We start from the raw sequence: 24193 nt of genomic DNA, 5'->3' as shown, positions 1-24193 counted from the left end.
GTGGGAAAATATTGCCAAGTCAAGATGTGGCATGCTGATAAACTCTTAGTCAAAAAGACTGAGTGATGTAATAAAATCTAAAAGTGCTTCAACAAAGTATTTGTTTAGGGATGTGTCCATTTATACAACTAGGTTATTGTAAGTCTTTCCCCCCTTTTTTTTATATACTTCGCAATATCACATAAAAGGGGGAAAAAAATCTGACAAGATTTATCTTACGGTCATTCCTTTACTCACAAAATTCTGCCAATTTAACAGGGGTGTGTAGACTTTTTATATCCACTGTATACATACTTTACGAGGGTGTGTGCGTGCGTGTGTGTATGTGTGTGTGTATACAGTTAGGTTAGAACTAGCCGGTTTGTATAAATGTGTTTTTTTTTTTTTTTTTAAATAAAAACCTGGCTGTATAAATACAGCCTTGCCAGCCTTGCGCATTTTACCACTGTACACTGCTATGAGTTCTCACACAAAAATATGCAAAAAGAGCAGTCTTCTTTTCCCCCCAATAAAAACAGCAAACGAGCAACTCGATACATGAATCTAGAATTGTGGAGGTGTTTTGAACCCTCTAATATTAACTGACATCCTGGAGGACCTGCCCTCATCCCTTCATCTCGCATTAATTTCTAGTCTCCTCTAGACATTCTTTCTTTAGAATACATGCACCTTTGCTTTCCGTCAAGAAACTGTGGACAGTTTTGCAACATCTCGCATCAAGAGCTCGCTAGTGCACTTTTTTTTTCTTTTTCTTTTTTGCTCTTACACCCTCCTATTCTACACAGGCTTCACATTGCTCTTGAGTCATACTGAATGTGTCAGTGAACTGACGTGTGTCTCTATGACAACTTAGTGTGGCCTTGGCTTTTGAATTTGTTTTGCTTTTTGTTTCTTTTATTTCCTTCAGTCTCGGTATACAGATTGCTGTCTTTTGATGAAAATCTCATTTCAGTCACGTTTTCTTTCCGTTTCCACTGTACACCATTTAAGCCCCGTTCTCTTCCGCTTCTGGTTCCGTCTTTCTGTCTCTTTCAGACGGCCCACCGTACAGGCTGTTTTTCAGAGTGAAGTTCTACTCTTCAGAACCCAATAACCTTCATGAGGAGTTCACGAGGTAAAAAGTACAGCAGGACTGATTTTGATACAGTACAATGTGTTATTTCTAGCAAAAGGTGTTTATTTGAATATTTGCTGTGTGTGTGTGGAAAAAAGCTTGGATACAGGCAAACTGATCTACTATTTCATTCAGATATTTTTGTTTGTTTCAAAAAATAAAATGCCAGAATGAAGGAAAATGATGTACAATGGAATAAGACCATTTTGCCGAAATCTGGATTTAGATCTAGTAATTATTAAAATTTTGTCCATGGATAAATGGAATCGACTTCTACTTTCTTTATGATAAGGAAATATTCATTTATATAAAATTGTCTATATTCAAGTTCTTTTTCTTTATATCATTTTATAGTAAATATGTGGCATATTATTCAGCGATTCGTCTTAAAATATATTATTTGTTAACTACTATGGATTATAACAGCAACTATAATGAGACTATACATGTATGTAATTATGAGGAGTGTTATAAGGGTTAATAAGCTCTAAAGTACAACTATACCCATGTACAATCACAGTGACGATAAAGAACTATAATCAAGTCAAATGAAGTGGAATAATTTGGACGGTGATGATGTAACTGACTGTATTTTTCATAGGTACCTCTTTGTGCTGCAGCTCAGACAAGACATTCTGTCTGGCAAGTAAGAATTGCTTTCACACACTATAGAAATAAAGCCAAACTGTTCAGGAACCTTTTTGCTATCCTCCACAAGAGTTCTGTGCTGTATTTTTTGCCGTTTCTCCTCACACAACCATCAGTAATATTTAATGCTTTAGTGTGATCTTAATTCTGGGAAGTGTGACTCAGGCTGTGGCAGTGGAATAGTAATAAGCCACTTCATATTCATGCGATGTTCTGAAGTTGTGGTAGAAGTGTAATATGGAATAAACGTTGCTGTTCTTGCTGACTGTTTCCAGAATCGTATGAGTACGCATGTGTACACACGCACGCACACGCGCACACACCCATGAGGTCTTGCTTTCTGCTACAGTCCAGTAGAATCTCTGTTTCAGTGTCTTAATGTGGGTCTGATCCCCTGAGAGCTGCTCTGGTCTTATAATAAAAGAAACTGATGAGGAACCAACACTAGTTTCTAAATTAAGAGCATTGACACACTTTCCCACACAGGGGATACACTTTTTCTTATACCCATTCTTTCTCCAGCGGCATCTCTGTCTCACATACATACAGAGAAATACTGTATGTCTACTGGGTCTTTACCACACACTCGCTTGGTCTTGGTTTAAAGAATAAGCACGAAATTGCCTCGTATTCATAAAATCTGGTTTAATAACACATTTTCCAGCCATTTGATGCATCAATAAGCCTTTCCTTTTCCCTGAGCAGATTAAAGTGTCCATATGATGTATCTGTGGATCTTGGGGCTTATTGCCTACAGAGTGAGTCCTTATATGTGTGTTAGTGTGTGTATATGTACATGTATGTTGGTGTGGGTATTAGGTGTGTACTATTTCTCTTTGCATTTGTGCATTTACAATATAGTCTGTTTTGTTCTTATAAATACAGTGTCCTGTGTGTGCCTTGTGCAGGTGAGCTGGGAGATTGCGACCCACTGGAACACACTCCGCTGTTGGTGTCGGAGTTCCGTTTCTCGCCTAACCAGACAGAGATCATGGAGGCGGACATTTACCGCAAATGGGCCGAGTGCAGGTGAGCTAAAAAGTGTGCATTTCAGGACAGTCTGTCAGCCAATACATTATCATTAGAGCTCTGAAACCTGTCTGTATGACTTCTCTGTTTGTCACGGGCTGCGTGTGGGTGGGTGTCCCTGGCACTGATTAAAGAGTGGTGGAGTCATTCACACAGTGTCAGATTAAAACCTCCCTATTGACCCCATGTTAATCCTGCTGACAGAAATAGGCCAAAAAGATTTTCCTAAAAAGATTTTCTGTGTAGTTTTGATTATACTGCTGAAACGAGTACATATTTAATCTCTGTTTATTGCAAGCATATATTCAGGTGCATCTCAAAAAATTCGAATATCATGGAAAAGTAATTTTTTTTTCTCCATAATTTAATTCAAAAAGTGGAACTTTCATATATTCTAGATTCATTACACATAATGTGAAATATTTCAAGCCTTTTTTTTTGTTTGTTTGTTTTAATCTTGATGATTATGGCTTATAGCTCATGGAAATCAAAAATCCAGTATCTTAAAATATTAGAATAAAGAATTTATAATACAGAAATGTCAACCTTCTGAAAAATCTTAATTTATGCACTGAATACTTGGTCGGATCTCTTTTTGCATGAATTACTGCATCAGTGCAGTGTGGCATAGAGGCAGTCAGCCTGTGGCACTGCTGAGGTGTTCTGGAAACCCAGGTTGCTTTGATAGCAGCCTTCAGCTCGTCTGTATTGTTGGGTCTGGTGTCTCTCATAGATTCTCTATGGGGTTCAGGTTGGGTGAGTTGGCTGGCCAATCAAGCACAGTAATACCATGGTCAGCAAACCAGTTACGAGTAATTTTGGCACTGTGGGCAGGTGCCAAGTCCTGCTAGAAAAGGAAATCATCTCCATAAAGCTTATCAGCAGATGGAAGCATAAAGTGCTCTGAAATCTCCTGGTAGACGCTGCATTGACTCTCGACTTGAGAAAACACAATGGACCAACACCAGCAGATGACATGGCACCCCAAATCATCACTGACTGTAGAAACTTCACACTGGACTTCAAGCAGCTTGGATTCTGTGCCTCTCCACTATTCCTCCAGACTCTGGGACCTTGATTTCCAAATGAAATGCAAAATTTACTTTCATCTTCCCCAGGATTGTGGTTGTGTGTACTGAACCAGACTGAGAGATTAAAGGCTCAGGAAACCTTTGCAGGAGTTTTGAGTTAATTATCTGATTAGAGCTCTTCTCAGGTCGACATTTCTATATTATAAATTCTTTATTCTAATATTTTGAGATCCTGGATTTTTGATTTTCATGAGCTGTAAGCCATAATCATCAAGATTAAAACAAAAAAAGGCTTGAAATATTTCACTTTATGTGTAATGAATCTACAATATATGAAAGGTCCACTTATTTTAAATTAAATTACAGGAAAAAAAAAGAACTTTTCCATGATATTCTAATTTTCTGATATGCACATATATATAAAACATTAAATATGAACCTTACCACTAAAATGGGAATAGTGCACCTCCTATTAGTATCTGTATTTGCATCTATTTAAAACACATCCGTTCCTTCTGAATATTGTATTTGTATTTGGCTGCATCCATGGGGTATATGCTCACTGGCCATTTTATTAGGAATACTGGTATACCTGCCCATTCATGCGATTATCCAATCAGCCATCATGTGGCGGCAATGGAAGTGTGACTTTGACCATGACATGGTTGTAAGTGCCAGACAGGCTAGACTGAGTATTTCAGAAACAGCTGATGAGCTGGGATATTCACACAACAGTCTCTAGGGTTTACACAGAATGATGCGAAAAACAAAAACCATCCAGTAAGTGTCAGTTCTGCTGGTGGAAACACCTTGTTGAAGAGAGTGAGAGTCAGAGAAGACTGGACAGACTGGTTTGAGCTGACAGGAAGGCTCTGATGAATCAAATAACCACTCTACAGCCATACGTCTCTTTATGTGCATCCCTTTATGACTACAATTTTATCTTATAATGTCTAATTCCAGCATAATAATGCACCAAGTCACAAAGCACTCTCAAACTAGTTCCATGAACTTGACAATAGGTGTAATACAGTGGCCTCCCTGGTCACCAGATCTGAATAGAGAGTACCTTTGGGATGTATTTGAATGGGAGATTCACGACATGAATATTCAGCATTAAGTCCACAACAATTATGTGATGCAATCATGAAACACGGACGAGAATTTCAAAGGAATGTTTCCAACATCTTGTGGAATCCATCCCTCAAAGAATTGAGGGTTTTCTGACAGCAACGAGATCTTATCCAGTATTAGTGTATTGTTCCTAATAAAGAGGCTGGTGAGTGTACTATATGTATGCGTGTACGAGCATTGTGAGGATCATTTTCTCGTGACAGTTATAAATACAAATTGTAATAAATAATTAACTTATTTTGTCCTTGTCAGTATAAGCTAATAAAGCTATGGAACGATGGCCATTGTAGCCTTTTTTTAATATGGGGGTCAAAGCACTGAACACCATACTAACACTGTAAAGGATCCTACAGTAGATTAGAACGTCAGTCAGTGGCTCTATTAGTACAGGTATTGTTGCTTGTACCAACTTTACAATATTTTTATGATATATATATATATATTTTTTAAAGATTTGTCCTTATCATTCTTTTGATCTCTCCAGAATACCATTTGATGGTTATAGTTCAGTTTATATACCACTAATATCAGTATTCAGAAATTCTGTCTGTCTTAATTTATGTGGGCTTGAGTGGATCTATAATTGCAATTATTTGAGCTGATTGTGGTTAATCATTAAATTCCACAATCATCTGTTCATATGTAGTCAGTTAAGCACAATGTGCCAGCAAACCTGAGGTACATTCTCAATGACTCCATGGCCCTGTCCCAAACAGCACATTAGCAACCTCACAGACAAGTACAAAGAAGGATGCAGGGTGTCCCATTTCTCGTATTGGGCTTCCAAGATGTGCTCACAATTGCCCTCTATGTGTCCTTACTACACTCTTTGGCAAAGCCTGTATTTGATGTAGACTTTTATCCAAAACCACTTGCAACCATGAGGACCAATCAGAGGATGGGCAGGAAACAATGATGAGAATTAAACAAGAGTAGATGATGTTCAAATAAAGTCCTCCTTGTCATTAAGCAGCATTAGGTTTATAGCTTATGTAAAGCAAACCCTGTGAAACCAAGTAAAATCAATGTATGATTATTATGTATTTTTTTTTATTTGTTATTGGAATACAATTATTTCTAATTATTTTCTCACTCCTAAGTCATAAAAGCAAATCAGCACAAGGGTTTGAGTGAGTAATTGTCATAACGTCGCAGGCCAGTGACTTCATTTCCCAGAAGGCACCACCAACTTCAAACATGGCCGAAGACGACCACACACACACACACACACACACACACACACACACACCTTCCTCTGAGTTCTAATTAGAGACACCTGTTCTCAATCACACCCACACCCATACCTGACATCTGTCATCATCCAAGCCTTATATAGTGTTTGTTTATTCTGGTTCTGACTTTGATTATAATACTCGACTTTGTATATCTGCCTTGCCTGTTTTAGACTGTTGGCCTGATCGATTGACCTCTGCCTGTTCTCGTTTGCTCCTATCTGCCTGCTCCTTTGGATTGTTGTATTCTATTAAACCACCATACCTGCACTTGCTTCCGCCTGTGCCTCTATTTCGTGACAGTGATGAGACAATGAGTTATAAACGCTCACAGTGTAGTGCTGAATGGCGAGCCATCATGAAAGTATCATACTGAATACTGAAACGTTCAACATTTGGGAATATGATAAAGTCTTGAGGACTATCACAAATGGTCACTTTTACACCCTCAAGCCCTTGATCACTTATTTGCCATAGGACTTTGAATCATTGTGCCCTCATGTGTCTGGTGTTCTTAGTCAAAGGCTTTTATAAGTGAACTGTTTGTAATCATGTTTTGTTGTGTTAAATATGTGGGACTCCTGTCTTCTAGCAGCTGGTGTTGATGTACTTGTTTTCCAGAGGTAGTTGATCAGTCACTTTGCTGACAGAGAGAAGAATATTTTCCCTTCTGTATTCAGTAGTGCAATGATTCTGAATTGGGTGATGTTCTGGAAAGCTTGCTGTTTGGGTATAAAGATGGTAACAGCTCTTATCCACTCTGAAGTTAGGTTTTATGGGGTGGGGTACATGCCGTGGGAAGTGGAGTGTTCTTTCTTGGGGCCAGACATATCCAGGCATGTTCCTTGAGCTCCTCCTCTGTAGCTTGCCACTCTTCTTCTGCTCCAGCAGGCCCTGAGCATACTTGAATATGTTTTTGGCAGAACCTCACACTTTCTTTCCTACTTCTGTGGATTCTCTCTGCCCACATCAAGACTGCAAGCCTACTCTTGATTTGATTCCAGAGAGCCTTCAACCCTTCTTTCTCCAGGCCTTCCTCAGGAGTACTCTGTAGACTCTCCCTATAGCTGCATTATTCATAGATGCCTGTACCAAAGAGGTGTAGCTTGGTCTCTGTGCTGATCTCAAACCACTTATCACATCCTGCACTGCACCACAATCCCTCCAATCATCTAACACTGCACGACTGGTCCACCATCTCTCAGGGTACAAGGAAGGCATGGATCAGGACTCTTCTGTTGTGGTACCTAGGTGATGGAATGAAATTCCCCTAGATGTCCAAACAGCTGAGTCAATGGCAGAAGACCTACCTCTTCCTGCAGTACTTAAGTTAGGCAAAAAAAACGTGTGTTGTCTGTGTGCTTTTCTTTACTACAGTATATTACCTCCCCTACAGAGCTTTCGACTGATATTTTGACTGGTATTCATAGTCCATGACCTAGTGAACTAGTATCAGGATGTATTTATTGATAGAGACTTCAAACACTTCTGTAAGTCACTCTGGATAAGGCCATTTGCCAAATGCCATAAATGTGCATGCTTTCTACTGGCTTTTGGCCATTGGACTTTGGCCTTTCTAGATGGTTTCTCTACTTGGCTTCCTGGCTTGTTGCTAGGCGTAGTCTTCTGAAGCTCCTGGTTGGGACTCTGCTCTTGCAGGGAACACGGTGCTTCATCCTGGACATCTGTGAATCATGATTCAGTAGCACTGTGGTGCTCAACCAGGTTTTTAAGCCTTCTTGTCTAATATATGGGTTGTCCCCAATATCACACTACATTTGCCACTCAAGATCACCATCACACAGAGAGAACATGCCTCTTTATTTTTTCTGAGGATCCGGAACTCAAAACTGAAATAGAATCCATGCAATATTCCATAAATGGTATAATTACTCCTGGCTTTAGAATAACCTATGTAAAACTTTTTTCTGATGAGCAGTGATGAGTTTTAATCCTTGACCTGTGCAAGCCATTGTTAGTTCTTTGAACAAAATTCCTAACCCCCAAGCTATGTGCTTGGATAATAAGTTTCTTTAGATAAAAATCATCTGCCAAATGAGTTAATAAACTTGTTTTGGATAATTAATGTGGATAAAATATCAATATGCAGTATTTGAAATATTTATATAATACATATTTTTAATTATTTATAAAATATTATATCTTATTCCAACATATGTACAAAATAAATGTTTGTAGCATTCTTTTAATGTTAACTAAATACAATTCCGCAATACTCAAATAAAATATATTTTTAAAAAAAAACACAACATATTTCAAGTAGATATGGGGAAAAATAGTATTACATGCAGTGCTGGGAGGAAATGGATTGTTTACGCTACGTAATCTCACTTGGTGCTGATTGCATGTTTATGTAGAGTACATGTATGTATTTGTGTGTGTGATTGATATTCTATGCTCATATGTTTGACAGGGGAATGAGTCCATCACAGGCTGAGCTGAACTTTCTAAATAAGTGTAAGTGGCTGGAGATGTATGGCGTTGACATGCACTTTGTTAAGGTGAGAACATAAACCTGCTTGTACTACCTTTTTAATGGTGTAACAAATGGCATACCAATAACTATGCACCTCCATGGTGCTATAAAAAATTTAAAAAAAGAACTTTTTCTTTCTTTCTTTCTTTATTTTAGTTTTTTTTAAGTTTACCGTTTGTTTGAGTGTTATTTTAGCAATGGCTATAAGCAGATAACAGTGCTAAGTGTGTGTGTGTGTGTGTGTGTGTGTGTGTGTGCATTTTCAGGGTCGTGATGGTGGAGATTATGCTCTGGGTCTTACCCCAACAGGAATTCTAGTGTTTGAAAGGTCCAACAAAATTGGCCTCTTCTTTTGGTAAGTACACACTCTCATGTAATGCGTGTTATTTTTAATGATATTGCATGTCTTTTTAAAAAAAGTTGTTTTTAATGCTTCTTTTAAGGCCCAAAATCACACGTCTGGACTTCAAGAAGAACAGGCTGACACTAATGGTGGTGGAAGATGATGAACAGGCAAGTCAAGTCATTACTTGTATGTAGATCTGTACATTTGGACTCGGAGCCATCAGAAAGTTGGATGGTTTTTATATTTCTACGGACAGGGGCAAGCAGTCAGATATGAAACTTGTGGGAGAAAGAAAGGCCATATTCATTAAAACGCACCTATTATGGTTTTTCAAATATTACCTTTCTTCAGAGTTATTGACTCACTAAAGAAGGAACTGATTCTGAACAGCTGAAACGAGTCGTTAGTAATTCCAGCCTTATTTCCTGTACAAACCTAAGTAGGTTAGTAACAAAAAATCCCTGCCTCTGGTCTTCATCAGCTGCTCGCTGACAGTGGTAGACCAATCACAACAGACTGGGACATCTCACCAATCAGAGCAGAGTATGCTCTCTGAAAGGAGGAGATTAGAGTGAATCCTTTAGAACGGATCATTTAACGAGTCCTTTTTGACACTGAGGGGGAAAAAGGGTAATGCTGCAGTTTAAATTATGAGCGCATTAAAATGTTTTTTGACCTTGGATGCATGTAAATCTATTGTATGAGACCTTTAAAACAAAATTAGGCACGTTTCAAAACCATAATAGGTGCGCTTTAAGATTAAAGCATATGTGGTGCTTGCACAGTTTTTATTCATTCATCTTTAGTAACTGGTTTATCTTGATCAGGGTCACGGTGGTTTAAATGACATTTGTTTAGGTTTTGAAATGGAACAGAAAATAGAAGTTTGTCAGAAAATATTGTGGGCAGGTGCACCTCCATGTTCTTCAGCATGTTCTTCTTAGGGAATTCGAAAAAGTTCTAACAGAGGCTTTCCATTTTATAGAGGTTTACAAATAGAACCCAGTAAGAAAGCCAAGGACCCTTAACTATCCAATAAAACTCCTTTTAATGCATAAAGTTTATATGTTCACTTCACATAAAGAATTTACTCGTCATATAAGTGCTTTTCAAACATTGGTGCTAAATATATGTCTGTGTGTGTGTGTGCGCGCAGGGTCGTGAGCAGGAGCACACATTTGTGTTTCAGCTCTCCAGCTCAGCAGTGTGTAAGCAACTGTGGAAGTGTGCCGTTGAGAGCCATTCGTTCTTCCGCCTCAGACAGCCGACCCAGAACAAAGCGAGTCGTAATGACTTCACACGGCTTGGATCACGCTTCCGCTTCAGGTATACAAACTAGTGTTGCGTTACATAGAAGTAAACTAGAATGCTGAACTAATAGGAATTATTCCAAATCTATTGATCTATGCGGTAAAACTGAAACCATACCACGGTATGAATAATTATTCATTCAGAGGATTTGGAATTTTTAAACCACAAACATGCAAACTATTCATTTGTCAGTGGACAGACACATGTTTCATGTACGCACATTCATCAATTCTTAATGTGAACAGCTCAGAACTTCAAAGTCAGGCCTAAGTATTGATTTGTGGAATTTTAGTGGAAGGACCGAGTATCAAGCGACTCACTCGGGCAGGATCAGGAGGGCGAGCACTTTCGAGAGACGACCGAGCAGAAGATATCCATCCAGAACCCAATCACTAGGCAAAGGTGAGTGAAATTAACCTTACACATTACACATGTCCATACTATATACCCCAAAACTTTCCTACTAACTCAAGTTCTCCGCTTGGTGCAATTAAATTAATGTATTCCGTACACTGTAGTGAATAATATACTGTAACTATACTAGTCCCTGAATGAACTACAAAGCTCTTGTTTGATTTATTCTTGTGTTAAAAACTAACACACCATTTTAGTCAGCTGCAGTATTCATATTTGTACCAATACCTTATGGTAATTTCTTGTACTTGGTAACACCACCATAATTTCTGCTTCTGAGTATAAATGTGCTTTTAAAAATGTGTTTTAAATGCAAGCAAGGAACTTCACTTCTGTGTTTTCTCCCTGTGAATGAAGAAAATAAAAAGAGATGTTAATCCAGACCACAAGCTCAGCGAATTGTTTTTCTTGGACGGTCGGATTACTATAAACGTGTTGCCACTGTATTTTGTCTAACGTTTATTAGCCCAAAGAAATTAGTTTAGTAAAGAAAGAAAGACATGTATGACTGCAGTGAAGCTGTCTTCCTCGCTTGGCTGGTTTAGAAGCACTGAATATCATGGCTGTTACCACTTGTCATGAAAGTGAACAACTGTTTAATGTAGCTTCTTGACTTTCATGTCAAAGAGCATAGATAACTTCTCTTTATCAAGTAAATAACTCCCCTTTAAAATTGCCAAGCCAGGGAAGATAAACTTCCCATGTTCAGAAGTTCACAATAACATTTCTACTTTGCTTTTGTCCAGTCTTGTCCAGAAAAGGCCTTTGTGCTGTAGCTACAGTTCTTTTTGCCGATACTGCCAGATAAAGTTGGTATTTGGAGCAGTCTTTAAAATGTTTAGTCCATCCAGGATTTTGCGATCGCAGAAATCAACTCGAAATCAAGCAAACTCCACAATATTCGGAGGAGCTTGCAATTTTTCAAAATTACCGAAGATTTGGGCCAAGATGCGTCATGTGACATTTATCAAAACACAGTCAGCCAAAGCCCTCTTCGATTCACGTGCATCAAACATGAGTATAGCTAAAAGGTCTCATTTACCAACAAACATCACTGCGAAAGGTCGTGTAAAACAATTCCGTGTAATTGTATTTTCGTAAATTCAAGTAGTTTTCCGCAAAAAAAAAAGCACAAAAGCGCCGCAAATTGCATCACAGATTTAACTTTTTTTTTTTTTTTTTTTTAAATCTAGCAAAATCGAGCAATTTTGGGCGTAACAATCACAAAAAATTCGGTGAAATCCTGTACGGACTGAAATCTTCAAAGAAATGAAAACTGTCATCTGTAATGGACACAGACTTTACACTACATAGAACTAACTCACAAATGAACAGTGAACTGGAGCTGTCGGTTGCAGTTAGTATTTTTACATGTACGGCATTTGGCAGGAGCCTTTATCCAGAGCGACATTTATCTAATTTATACAGCTGAGCTGTTGGTGGTGATGGTATGTGAACTAATGACCACCTGATCGGAAATCCAATGTCTTAACCACTGAGCCAGCAACGCCTCAAGGTTTAATGTGTTGTCTGTCTTTGCGATGCTTTTTCGGCTCGGCACAGTAGTAAAGAGTGGTCATTTGAGTTACTGTACTTTTCCTGTCTGTGCACCCCAGTCTGGCCATGCATGAATGTGCAAGTGTTCCTATTAAAGTGGTGAATGTGTTTCTTACTGTTTGTTTCTTACAGCCATTACTCCAGCAAAACATCACCATCCAAGGTTAGTGTTGCTTGCAAATGAAATTACATTATCACCATTTCAACAGAGCTGTACTGTGTCTGTGTTGCTCTAAGCGTTTTGTCTGTCTGTCTGTGTGTGTGCGTCTCTCTCTCTCTCTCTCTCTCTCTCTCTCTCTCTCTCTCTCTCTCTCTCTCTATCTCTCCTCCAGTGCCCAGGCCAGTCCTGATCCCAATTTAAAACCGGTATACTTTAGTTCCTTTCTTACCTCAAATGATTATACGATTGTAAGAATATGAACTGTTAATGGGTGTAGTGGGCTGGAGGAAAAAGATAAATGGATATGTATTTTTGTTGTATAACGGCTGTTGATGTGAAGTTGATAAATGATTACTCAATCAGTGATTTTCTTTGAAGTATCAGCACAACATTCCGATTGGTCGGGAGCCTTGGGCCAGAACACACACCCCCAGTTTGACCCCACCCCTTTACATCCAGCCCACTGAAATGGTACACAATCCACCACCTCACAGGTAAACACACATTCACCTGCTGCTAAATGCTCAGTTCTGTATTTAATGCTGTTGCTGTTATCTACAATTTCAATTTATAGCAGCAAGACATGTGTGAGTTGACACAGATCACAGATCTTCCTTCAACCTTAGTGATAGTTTGCATCTACCTTTCTGATCATTTGTGTCCACATCTTTCATACATTTGAGCTTTTGGATCTTGGGCGGATTGTACATTAGACGTGCCTAAATTTAGCATTTGAAAAAGTTGTTCATTTTTGCATGTATCATTTTCAACATTACTTGTGTGTCTTGCATGTATGTCTGGTCCAGACCACCCCATTCAGGCAGACCCTCTTTCAGCGACATAGTATTGGAGGCTCCATATGACCACACGGGCAGGAGTGTGTCTGTCAAGTACAAAGACAAAGTTATGACTGCACTCTGAGTGTGTAGGAGTCACACACCTTAATGAAACAGGACAGCACTGAACAACTAACGAAATCCACTGCTCTTCCTATCCTCTACCATCCTATACATTGGATACTAACACTGTGTTTTATCTCATCCATCCATTTATCTATCCATTCATCCATCACTTCTCATGTGACTGGACTCAGCCCCATAACTGTTCTCTTACTGGAAAAAAAAAAATCTTACTAAGGACTTGATGGAAACAAGTTTGTCCAAGACTTTTTGGCTTTCTGCTGGTCTACTTTGTTACTTTCTCAGCGATTGTTAGAAACCATCAATGAGCAGACTTGGATAAAAATGCAGCATGTATCAGTTGCTTCAAAAGCTAAACTTGTTTTAATGTTTTAACTGCATTAGAATTTTACATGTTTGGTGGCTTATGGGATTTACTGTTGGTCTGTGTGAACAACTTTTATGCCAAAGTTTACCCTGTTTTAGAATGAGTATGGCATCTCCACAATTCCTGTTGTTTACAAGAACTGATCATATATGCCAGGGCCACTTTTTTTTTTTAATGCAAAGTTCTCTCTTCAAGCATTAAATGCAATTATCGCTTGTTATGTAAATGTCTTTCTTGCCTTAACAACTGCAACTTCATAGACAATTGCAGTAGTGACTGTGTTTTGACATTAACGCCACTATAGTGAAACTATAGTCAAAAAGGACGAGGTGTTCGTGGCCGTCACTGATCAGCAATTGTTGCAATGGAAACTGCTTCAGTGAATAAATGCACAGTTTACACTATAAAATGCTAGTTGTAGTATTTTTTTTAATCTAAATGACTTTATACTTCAACATACGTCTGACCTGGCCCAGATAAAAACACTTTTAGACTGAAATATACAGTGCTGTGAAAAAGTATTTGATTTATTACTGATTTATTACTGTGTATATCTCATACTAAATTGTTTCAGAAATTAAAACAAAATCTACTAAACAAAGGCAACCTGAGTAAAGACAAAATACAATTTTTAAATGATAACATTATTTATTAAAGTAAAAACGTTATCCAATACCAACTGGGCCTGTGTGAAAATGTATTTGCCCCGTAGTTACTAATTCCCCAAATCTATGAAACTGCATTGATAATGGGGTTCAGCTGAAGACCTGATTATCAACACTTAAATAGAACTTTTTCAACAGCATGAAGTTGGTTAAAAGGTCTTACCCAGTAACACACTATGCCAAAGTTGAAAGAAATTCCAGAAATGAGGAAGAAGGTGATTGAAATACATCAGTCTGGGAAGGGTTACAAAGCTATTTCAAATGCTCTGGGACTCCAAAGAATCTCCAAAGATAATGGCTCTACAGTGAGAGCCATTATCTCCAAATGGAAAAACTTGGCACAATAGTGAACCTTCCCAGATGTGGCCGACCTTCCAAAATTCCTCCAAGAGCGCAGCAACTACTCATCTAGCAAGTCACAAAAGAGCCAAGGACAACATCAAAGGAACGACAGGTCTCTTGCATCAATAAAGGTCACTGTTCATGACACCACTATCAGAAAGACACTGAGCAAAAATGGCATCCATGGAAGAGTGGTGAGGTGAAACCACTGCTAACCCAAAAGAACATTAAGGCTCGTCTGAATTTTTCGCAAACACACCTTAATGATCCTCAAACCTTTTGGGAGAATCTTCTGTGGATTGATGCTTCGGAAGTGGAACTGTTTGGAAGACAGAGGTCTCGTTACATCTGGTGTAAACCAAACACAGAATTCCACAAAAAGAACATCATCCCTACGGTCAAGCATGATGGTGGAAGTGTGATGGTGTGGCGATGCTTTGCTGCTTCAGGGTCTGGGCAACTTACAATAAATTGAGGGAAACATGAATTCTGCTCTCTACCAGAAAATCCGTAAGTTAAAACTCAAGAGCAATTGGATTATGCAGCAAGAAAAGTCCTAGTTCTAGAAGTAAGTGAAAGACTGATCTCCAGTGATCTGAAGTGTTTGGTTGCTGCTAAAGGTGGCAAAGCCAGATTTTAAGTTTAAGGGGGCAATTAGCTTTTCACATGGGTGATATGTGTTGGATAACATTTTTCACTTGAATAAAAGAAATAACTAAATAAAATTTGTATTGTGTGTTTACTCAGGTTGGCTTTGTTTTATGTTGCCTTTCGTTTGAAGATCTTAAAACTATTTAGTATGAGATATGAACAAAAACAGAAGAAATCACTTTTTCACAGCACTTTATATATTGATTTCATAACAAAGTCCAGGGTTCACCTTTTAACTTTCATTTGCATACTTTTACTTTGTATGTGTGTAAAATAGTGCACACAATGAATCTATTGTCCTAGAAAATATTTACCCAGGGAAAAAGTATTATTGGGCTGTTTGAGAAATTCTTGAAAGAGATTAGTCGTGTTCACATACAGTTTGGTTACATTTTTGTAATTATGGCAATGTTTTACACTCAAACGTTAATGCATGGCAATATTTGATATTTAACCTCCTTTTGTTTTGGTTCTCTAAACTATGTCTATATACTATGCTATATTGATATTATATCATATATTATGCTATAATATTTTATGCTATATTATATCTACTCACCACTGGTAGAAAAAAAGTAGTTCTTATTAGTGGACAAATACTGTGCACCAGGGACTCCCAACCAGGGGTGTGTAAACCACTAGGGGGTTGTGCTGGCATTGCAGGGGATTCATACGTCTTTACAGAAAGAAATACCAATGGTGTATTTAATTAAAATGTAAAAAAAATATTTTGTACAAGTTATAATAATAATCAGAACTTGTAAAGTATTTAAGTAAAAGTAAATATATTTTTCATAAACTGAAAAACGTCTTGCCATTTCTTATGAAAGTTTTGCGTAATGTCCATGGGGTACAAATAAGTTAGGCTGAAGAGGTTTAGCTGACACAAATTTTTGGGAGCCCCTGCTGTATATTGTCAGTCAAAGTTTGGATACACTAGATTGAGTATATAATTTTTTTATTTTTTTTTATTATTTTTTTTTACAAAGGCTTGTAATTTGACTTTTCTGCATCAAAATGTACTTTATAAAATATAGATTTACTATAAACAAGTAGTTTTTACTTCAATTGTTCCCCAAGCAAGTAGTTTTCATGTAGAATCTGGGAGAAGCAGCCAACAATTGTTCAGCCTATTTAAGAACTTTAAGAAAAGCATCCTGAGTGAAGCTCCGTCATACGTCTGTAGCTGGTTGAGTGGATGCCAAGAGTGTGAAATCCCTTCTATGAACAGGTGTATCCAAACCTTTTATTGGTACATAGTATACATTGGTATGAATTTATGATTGACCTGTAAATCCTGAATATGCACTTATTAATACTCTCTTGTACTGAGCTGATGAGTAAATCCATACCCATATTCAGATGTTCACAATGTTTACTAGTTCTCTGCACACTATGTAATATGTTTCTTTAGTTTCCCACTGAGCAGTGCAGATACCCAAAGGTTTAGTGTGGAAGAGAATGAGACTCTGCTTTCTGCAACACTCCGCTACTGCTATCGTTGGCATGGATATGAGAAACAGGAAGTCCCATGCCTCACTTTAACAAAGCCTAGTAAGAATTCAAATGAACCATTCATCTAATCAAAATGAATTCACTGAATCTGTCTGTGCAGTGTTTGCAGCTTTCTTTTGTTTCAGAGCCATGGGATGTTCCTGCAGGACACACGGAAGATCTTGACCGGACTTTACGGAGTCCGAAACCGTTACAGCCAGATACAATACCCTGGCCAGCACTTCACATCAACATTGATACAGTCAGTGTAGTACTAGTTTTGGAGAGAAAGAGATCCAATAATATTTGAGACTGTCCAAATCCAAATGACAGTCATTGCTCTAAAAACTCTAAAAACATCTTCCCTATTTTACTGTACACAGCCAGAAGAAAAGCTACTGTCGGAGAAAAGCCTCCCTTCTTCTCCAGTTGGCATACAGGATCAGCGCAAAAACAATATTCTCAGAGTGAGTCATCTGTAGCATACCCATTTCAAACTGCATTAAGATTAGTGTATACATTTAATTTAGTCTTGCGTAATGGCTTGTTAGTCACTCTGTTAAAAAAGTGTAAATGTGAAGAACTCTGATAACTTGGCAGCTAACCAAGAGCAACGTGTTAATGGTGGGAATGAAGACCACTCAAAAACACCAACAGTATGTAGCCACGGGCCTTCTAGTCTGTCAGACAGCTGGGGATATGGAAGTTGGGGATGAAGCACCAAAACAAAATCAGCCCAGTGGGGAGAATCAGGGGTTAATGGTGCACAAAGGCAATTTGATAGTCATTTTGCTGCTTGGATTTGAACAATCACACCACCATGTGCAGCTCTCAATCCCTCAGGACATTGGGTAGCTCTCCATGAGTCTGGCTTATGTGCAGAGAAATTTGCCCTGTGTTCCTCTTTGGTTTTGCTCCAAAAAGCCTTGAAGAGAATGCAGGATTCAGACTCTAGAAACCAGCACCCATAAGTGATCACAGCCCAATTCTGTGTTCCAGTGCTCACACTCCTTCCTGAACAGTCAGAGTGACACCTAGAGGCCCCTAGTAGTCACCTGAATGACCCCCACTCACGCTATGGGTCAGGCAAGCAGCCCCATCACCAAAGGTTCCTGCACAGCACAGCCTTAAAGGGCGGGAGCTGCCGATGGGGTGTTTTACAGCTGAAAACATCACTGGGCCCTGATGACAGATGACAGCGGGTAAAAAATTCAGTTCCACAGTTTGTCTTTTAAAAGACAAGCATTCTACCCTTCAGCCTCTCAATGGCTAGAATGGTGCAATGGGTATTCTTGATTTATGTGCAGGCAGCAGTGTTGCTTCTGATGACCAGAGGTAGCAGAATATATCTGGCCTCAAGTACTTCTTACTGGTTTGGAGACATTGCCATGGGCTGGTCTGTTCAAACAATGTGACAGTCAGAAGTATCATTCAGCAGGGAGCCCAAGGTTGGCTGTACTGTCTGCCTTACACAAAAGCTCCTCAGATGTCCCCACAATTAGCCTCACTGAGAACAACTAACCTACAGGGGGTAGAGGGGTGTCTTCATCCAGAAGTGGTGTTCCAGATCTGGGCAAGCTTTTGCAAGGTACAGATGAACTTCTTAGTTGATCCCATATCAACTCATTGCTGATTGTGGTTCTTCCTGACAGTCAGACAGTCTGCTGGGACAGGACACACTGGCCCAAAACTGGCCACAGTGCCTATGATTCAGCCCATGCTATTTCGCACAGAATTCTGCAACTAGGCGTACCTGTGCCCCTGAGATTTCCAGGAACACCTTGGTTTTGGTCATTAGTGATAGGAACAGATTTGTAGATTCCTCTCTGAGTAGATTTGTTGTCCCAAATTAATATAATAAATGGACATATTTGGTAGGGGAACTGCATGCCTTGGTTGGTGGCCAGATGATTCTGGAGTGTTTAAATCTGGGGTTTCTGCCCAAGGTCAAATCATCCAATTACTGTGTTACCCAATCCAGTAACCTTGTAATGACATGGAACCTTGGTGGATATCCGGTCTTTGTAGAAGCATAGTTACTAGAATTTTACTGTCCGTGAAACACAAAAATCGATAAATTCTACTAGAAATAAACAAGATGGTATAAAACTGGAGTAAAAGGAAGACCTGCTGCAAAGGTGCCCCTTTAATTGAAATTGGCAAATCCATTACCATCTCAATCAGTGTGTCTGTGCATAATTTATAGGCACACTACTCCTAACTGCTGAAAGTTTTAACTGAATATTTCAAGTCTGTAATGTATTTTTCTTAAATATTACAGTTTGTTACACTTCTAGTTTGTTACCCATTGTGTACTCTCTTACATGTGATTGTCAAATTCTTACAAAAATGTATGATCTATAACATTGTCAATCCTGAAAACCCTCGCTTCTAGCAATCATACACACATCTGAATGACTTATACTGTACACCAGATGCTAATTATGGATCACAGGCTAAATGTACTAATCTAACACACTTCAGTTCATATACTACATTTTGATATTTACTTGTATACTTTGTACACTAAGATATCATGACAAACGGCATTGTGTATACGTGTATATGTGTAGTGTATATTCGGTGAAATGTGCATCCCTGTGTGTTTATATGTCAGGGTCCCTAAAAGCTGTGCTTGTTTCTTTTTCCACAGCACGTGATGCACAGTGAGAGTGCAAATTCAAAGGGGAATTGTTCCAGTCGAGACCAGAACAACAGGTGTGTGTGTGTGTGTATGTGTAATTGGTTCTTGTACTTTAGCTTTCTTTTTATGACATGGGTATTAAATTCAAGCCCCACAGAGCTACAGCATGTAGTGTTTATCCTACTCTAACACAATCAAGCCAACTAATTATAACTTGATAATTAGGTGAAGAGCTAAATTGGGTTTGTTTAATCAAGGAAAATGCAACTCTGTGCTACTGTTTCCTTGCTGGAGTTTAACAATCCTGTTAAAACTCAGCCATTTCTCGCACTCCTTTAATTGTATGGGTTTGTGGCTGGGTTTTCACAGGATCCCCAGCTCCTCTCAGGATTCAGCCTCCAGCAGCGTGACCACGGAAAGGCCGCAAGTGGAGCGCCGCAAACGCCTTGTTAGGCAGTACAGCTTGTGAGTCTTTTAAGATAGCTATGTAACATTTTAGTCACAAAGACTTGAACATTAACGTCTGCCAAGAGGAAATTCCAAGCTCTTGTGTGTTTACTTTATGATTCTGAGGACCATTTTTCATTGCTGTCTATGAGGATGATGTTATATGGGAATAAACCCACAGCTTTGTCCTATAGTAACCACAGTGACGAAGATGACCTCCCAGACGCACTCGCGGCCATATCTTCTCAGAGCAACATGAGAAGATCCACATCTAACAGCTCACTGGACAAACAGATCCAGCCACCAATCTACCCCCCGGTAACTATTAATTTACAGTGATCTTAAGCTGTCGTTATAAATAAAAATGACTAACGTTGGCATTACATTCTTGGCATTCTTTTATTAGCAAAAAGTCTCACCACTGGAGCACAGCAACAAATCTCCATTCTGTCCAGGGTCAGTCCCGCATCTCCTTCCTTTCAGTGCACACTCAGTCAGGTAGCACAAACATATACAGTGCTTTAATGGTTCTTGGGTTCTTTACGTCCTTCAAAGGGTTTTTAAACCCTTAAGGATCCTAAATTTTATAAGAGTGTAACAATACAAACAACAAGCATTATGTGCATGATCTATCTGGATACTATACCCTGCCCCTATTGTATTTTACTGTTACTTGATCGGACATGATTATATGAAGTGTTTAAATCTTCTTTTGTGTTTTTGTTTGTGTTTTAGCAATGAAGACCTGAGAACGGATAGAGAAAAACTGCTGAGAGCATTACTAATGACAGAACTCTGAGACTATACACACGTTTATACATGTGCATAAGCAGATTCACTGTAGTAATTTTCTACATTTACATGGTATTAAGTCTATTTTTTAATGGTAAAGCTTATCACGCTTACAGTGCACATGTACAAATTCATGCTTCTAAAAAATATCCAATATTTATGTTTTTTGAAACCATGTTTATTTGCCCCCCCAACTGTTTTTAAAGGGTACATTTAGGATACATGCTTGTTTTATTCCACTTTAGACCACATTGTATTGTGATTTATTGTAAATAATGCACTACACATGCCTACTGTACATACACTGTAAAAAAAAAAAAGAAAAAAAGAAGTGATCTTTCACATTGTCATTTGTTTCAATCTGTTTTCTAACATTTTGACGGAACGCTTTGCACATACACTATACAGTATTTAAATTTATATTCATCGCTACAGTATCTATAATATAATAAACGCAGAACTATTGAATGGATCAGTTCTCATGTTAATCAAACCTGGGTGGTCCAAGTTTCAATGGTCATTCTTGCTAAAACTGGATGATTTCTTTGGGATGTACAGTGAACTGCAGAAGTAATGGCGTAAATTGTAATAAAAATTAGTGTATAAAATGAACATTGCATAAAATTTTCACAAGTGAGTCAGTGAAAATGATTTTTTCCATTTAAACAAGTGGGGAGACAACTGTCCTCAAAAAATCACTCTCATTAGAACGTTTTAAAAATTAGTATGTCATAATAGTACTTATATCACAACTTAAGAAAAAATACTACTACTACTTTCTGTCAGTGTGGAGAAACTCTATTTCTGCCTAATGTTTCTTTTTTGCCTTGGGGCATAAACATGAAGTTGCACATCTTTGGGAAATCTGTGATCCATCATCATGAGGAAAAGCAATGTGCTTTCACCACAAAAAGTACAACCCCAATTCTGAAAAAAAGTTGGGACAGTATGGAAAATGCTAATAAAACCAAAGAGGAGTGATTTGTAAATGTACTTTGACTTGTATTTTAAAAAAAATGTATCAAGACAAGGTATTTGATTTACCTAATCAACTGCATAGTTTTTTGAAGGTAAATGTTTATTTTGAAATTGATGCATGTGACATGTTCCAAAAAAGTTGGGACACGGGTAATTTAGGACTAATAGTCGTGTGACAAGCTGAAATAAGAAGGTGATGTGAAACGGGTGAGGCAATCGTCTAATCATAGTATATAAGGAGCGTCCAAAAAAAAGCCTAGTCCTTTAAGAGCAAGGATGGATCAAGACTCAGCAATCTGCCAACAGATGCATTGATGAATAATCCAAAACTTTGAGAACAACATTCCCCAGACAACTCAGTAGGATTTTGGGCATTTCACCTTCTACAGTGCACATGTCAGATGATTAAAAGATTCAAGGAATCCAGTCAAATCTCGGTGTGTAAAGGGCAAGGCCGAAAACCACTTCTGAATGTGCGTGATCGCCGATCCCTCAGACGTCACTGTCTTAAAAACCGTCATGAGTCTGTAATGGATATACTGACATGGGCTCGGGAATACTTTGGTAAACCTTTTGTCGATCAACACCATTCTCCGCTGCATCCGCAGATGCAAGTTAAGGCTTTACTATGCAAAGCAGAAGCCAAACATCAACACTGTCCAGAAGCGCCGCTGACTTCTCTGGGCTCGGTCTCATCTGAGATAGACAGTATCACAGTGGAATCATGTTTTGTGGTCCTACGAGTCAACATTTCAAATAGTTTTTGGACAAAACAGCCGTCATGTTCCCTAGGCCAAAGAGGAAAAGGAACATCCAAGCTGTTATCAGTGTCAGGTCCAAAAGCCAGCATCTGTCCTGGTATGGGTTGTGTCAGTGCCTGTGGCATGGGTAACTTGCACATCTGTGAGGCCATCATTAATGCAGAAACATATGTTACCATCCAGAGCAGGACAATGCCAAACCACAATCTGTGTGTGCTAGCATGGCCTGCCTGCAGTCCTGACCTGTCTCCGATTGAGAATATGTGGTGCATTATGAAGTGCAAAATAAGGCAACGGAGACCCCATACAGTTGCACAGCTGAAGAAATGCATAATGGATTAACGAATGGGGGAAAATTCCACTTGCTAAACTTAACCAACCGGTGTCTTCAGTTCCCAAACGCTTAATAAGTGTTATTAAAAGTAAAGGTGATGTTACACAGTGGTAAACAATCAACTGTCCCAACTTTTTTTTGGAATTGGGGTTGTAGTTGCTGATCTTTAAGTGATGTATATAAGAATACACTATCGTTTAAAATACCATCAAAACCACAGGCATGACAGTTAAAAACATTTGCCAGGAATTTGGGTGCATGGGCATCAGCTATTACATGCCCTGATGGTTGCTGTGGATGGTCCCACAAAGAAATGCAAAAGACTTACATTTCCCAAAAACAGTTTATTCCCAAGAGTCAAGCTTTCTTCAGTAGATAATCTCACCTGGATACTATAGACTTATAGACTATAGACCACCTAAAAACTGCTGCTGTAATCATAAAGATTATGATGATCATCCTTCTTTCAACACAGTTAGTACAGTATACAGTCATACAAGAGCAATGACATATCACACCATATCTAATATCATCCAGCAGAAGATGGGTTCCCTTTAGGGTTTGGTTCCTCTCAAAGTTTCTTCCTCATGTTGTCTCAATGTTGTTGTTTTTCCCCTTGCCCCTGTCACTTTTGGCGTGGTCATTATGGATCTAAATTTAAATCCACTTCCAGATTTCTGTAAAGCTGCTTCGTAACAGTCTGTTGTTAAAAGTGCTGTACAAATTGAATTGAATTGAATTTAAGATGCCATCCTACAAACTGTTTTAAAAGAACATTAGAAAAGTAAAGAACCATTTAAATGAGACCAAGCTACAAAATGGAGGTCCTGATCGTAACCAAGCAAGCAGACTGTATACAGAGAAAAGCACCTGATATACACTGGGAAATATGGCAGTAGATCATTGATGTTCAGGGGCTCTCATGAACACTGTTGGCATCATGAATTCTGTACTAGAATATTTTAATCCAAAACTGGAATCATGCCTTGATATTAATAATTGCGGGAGGTGGATTATGTTTTAGTGACCATCTCAGTCTCAGTTTAGGTCCTAATGATAACCTGTGGTCTCAATTGAAGAGCGAAGAAATGGTCCAAGGTCCCTCTACAATTATTTCCAATCTTGTTAGACATTACAGGACACGACTAAGTGCTGTGAATCTCTTCAGGGAAGAATTCAGCAAATATTAATTGTGCGTAAAACCAGCATATAGCAGAAAAAAATGCACTCCTTAAAAAAAAACCCTTACGTTTGGGGGGGAAAAAAAGTTAAAATATCATCATCATCTTTTTTAGCCTCATTTAACCTCAAAATAGATTAGTTTT

The 24193-nt window shown here is 38.6% G+C and overlaps 1 protein-coding gene across 2 annotated transcripts in view; it reads left to right on the top strand.

Moving 5' to 3' along the window:
- epb41l4b (erythrocyte membrane protein band 4.1 like 4B) overlaps positions 1–21328 on the top strand; it is a 37857-nt gene extending 16529 nt beyond the window's left edge. Inside the window, exons 4-23 of one of the 2 annotated variants that reach the window (XM_053612034.1) lie at positions 1036–1114; positions 1716–1760; positions 2468–2520; positions 2671–2791; positions 8623–8710; positions 8952–9040; positions 9129–9198; positions 10188–10357; positions 10635–10744; positions 12446–12476; positions 12646–12679; positions 12852–12967; positions 16833–16972; positions 17059–17174; positions 17296–17379; positions 19566–19630; positions 19926–20021; positions 20198–20321; positions 20410–20459; positions 20739–21328. In XM_053612034.1, coding sequence (XP_053468009.1) covers positions 1036–1114; positions 1716–1760; positions 2468–2520; positions 2671–2791; positions 8623–8710; positions 8952–9040; positions 9129–9198; positions 10188–10357; positions 10635–10744; positions 12446–12476; positions 12646–12679; positions 12852–12967; positions 16833–16972; positions 17059–17174; positions 17296–17379; positions 19566–19630; positions 19926–20021; positions 20198–20321; positions 20410–20459; positions 20739–20802 — 1745 coding nt within the window. In that variant the 3' untranslated portion in view covers positions 20803–21328. Of the gene's footprint in view, positions 1–1035; positions 1115–1715; positions 1761–2467; positions 2521–2670; positions 2792–8622; positions 8711–8951; positions 9041–9128; positions 9199–10187; positions 10358–10634; positions 10745–12445; positions 12477–12645; positions 12680–12851; positions 12968–16832; positions 16973–17058; positions 17175–17295; positions 17380–19565; positions 19631–19925; positions 20022–20197; positions 20322–20409; positions 20502–20738 lie in introns of both variants that reach the window. The other variant, XM_053612033.1, reaches the window with a different exon arrangement.
- Positions 21329–24193: the final 2865 nt, after the last annotated feature.

Source organism: Ictalurus furcatus, chromosome 23 (assembly GCF_023375685.1).
Source record: "Ictalurus furcatus strain D&B chromosome 23, Billie_1.0, whole genome shotgun sequence".
Classification (NCBI taxonomy): Eukaryota; Metazoa; Chordata; class Actinopteri; order Siluriformes; family Ictaluridae; genus Ictalurus; species Ictalurus furcatus.
This window is presented reverse-complemented; position numbering and strand designations above follow the sequence as displayed.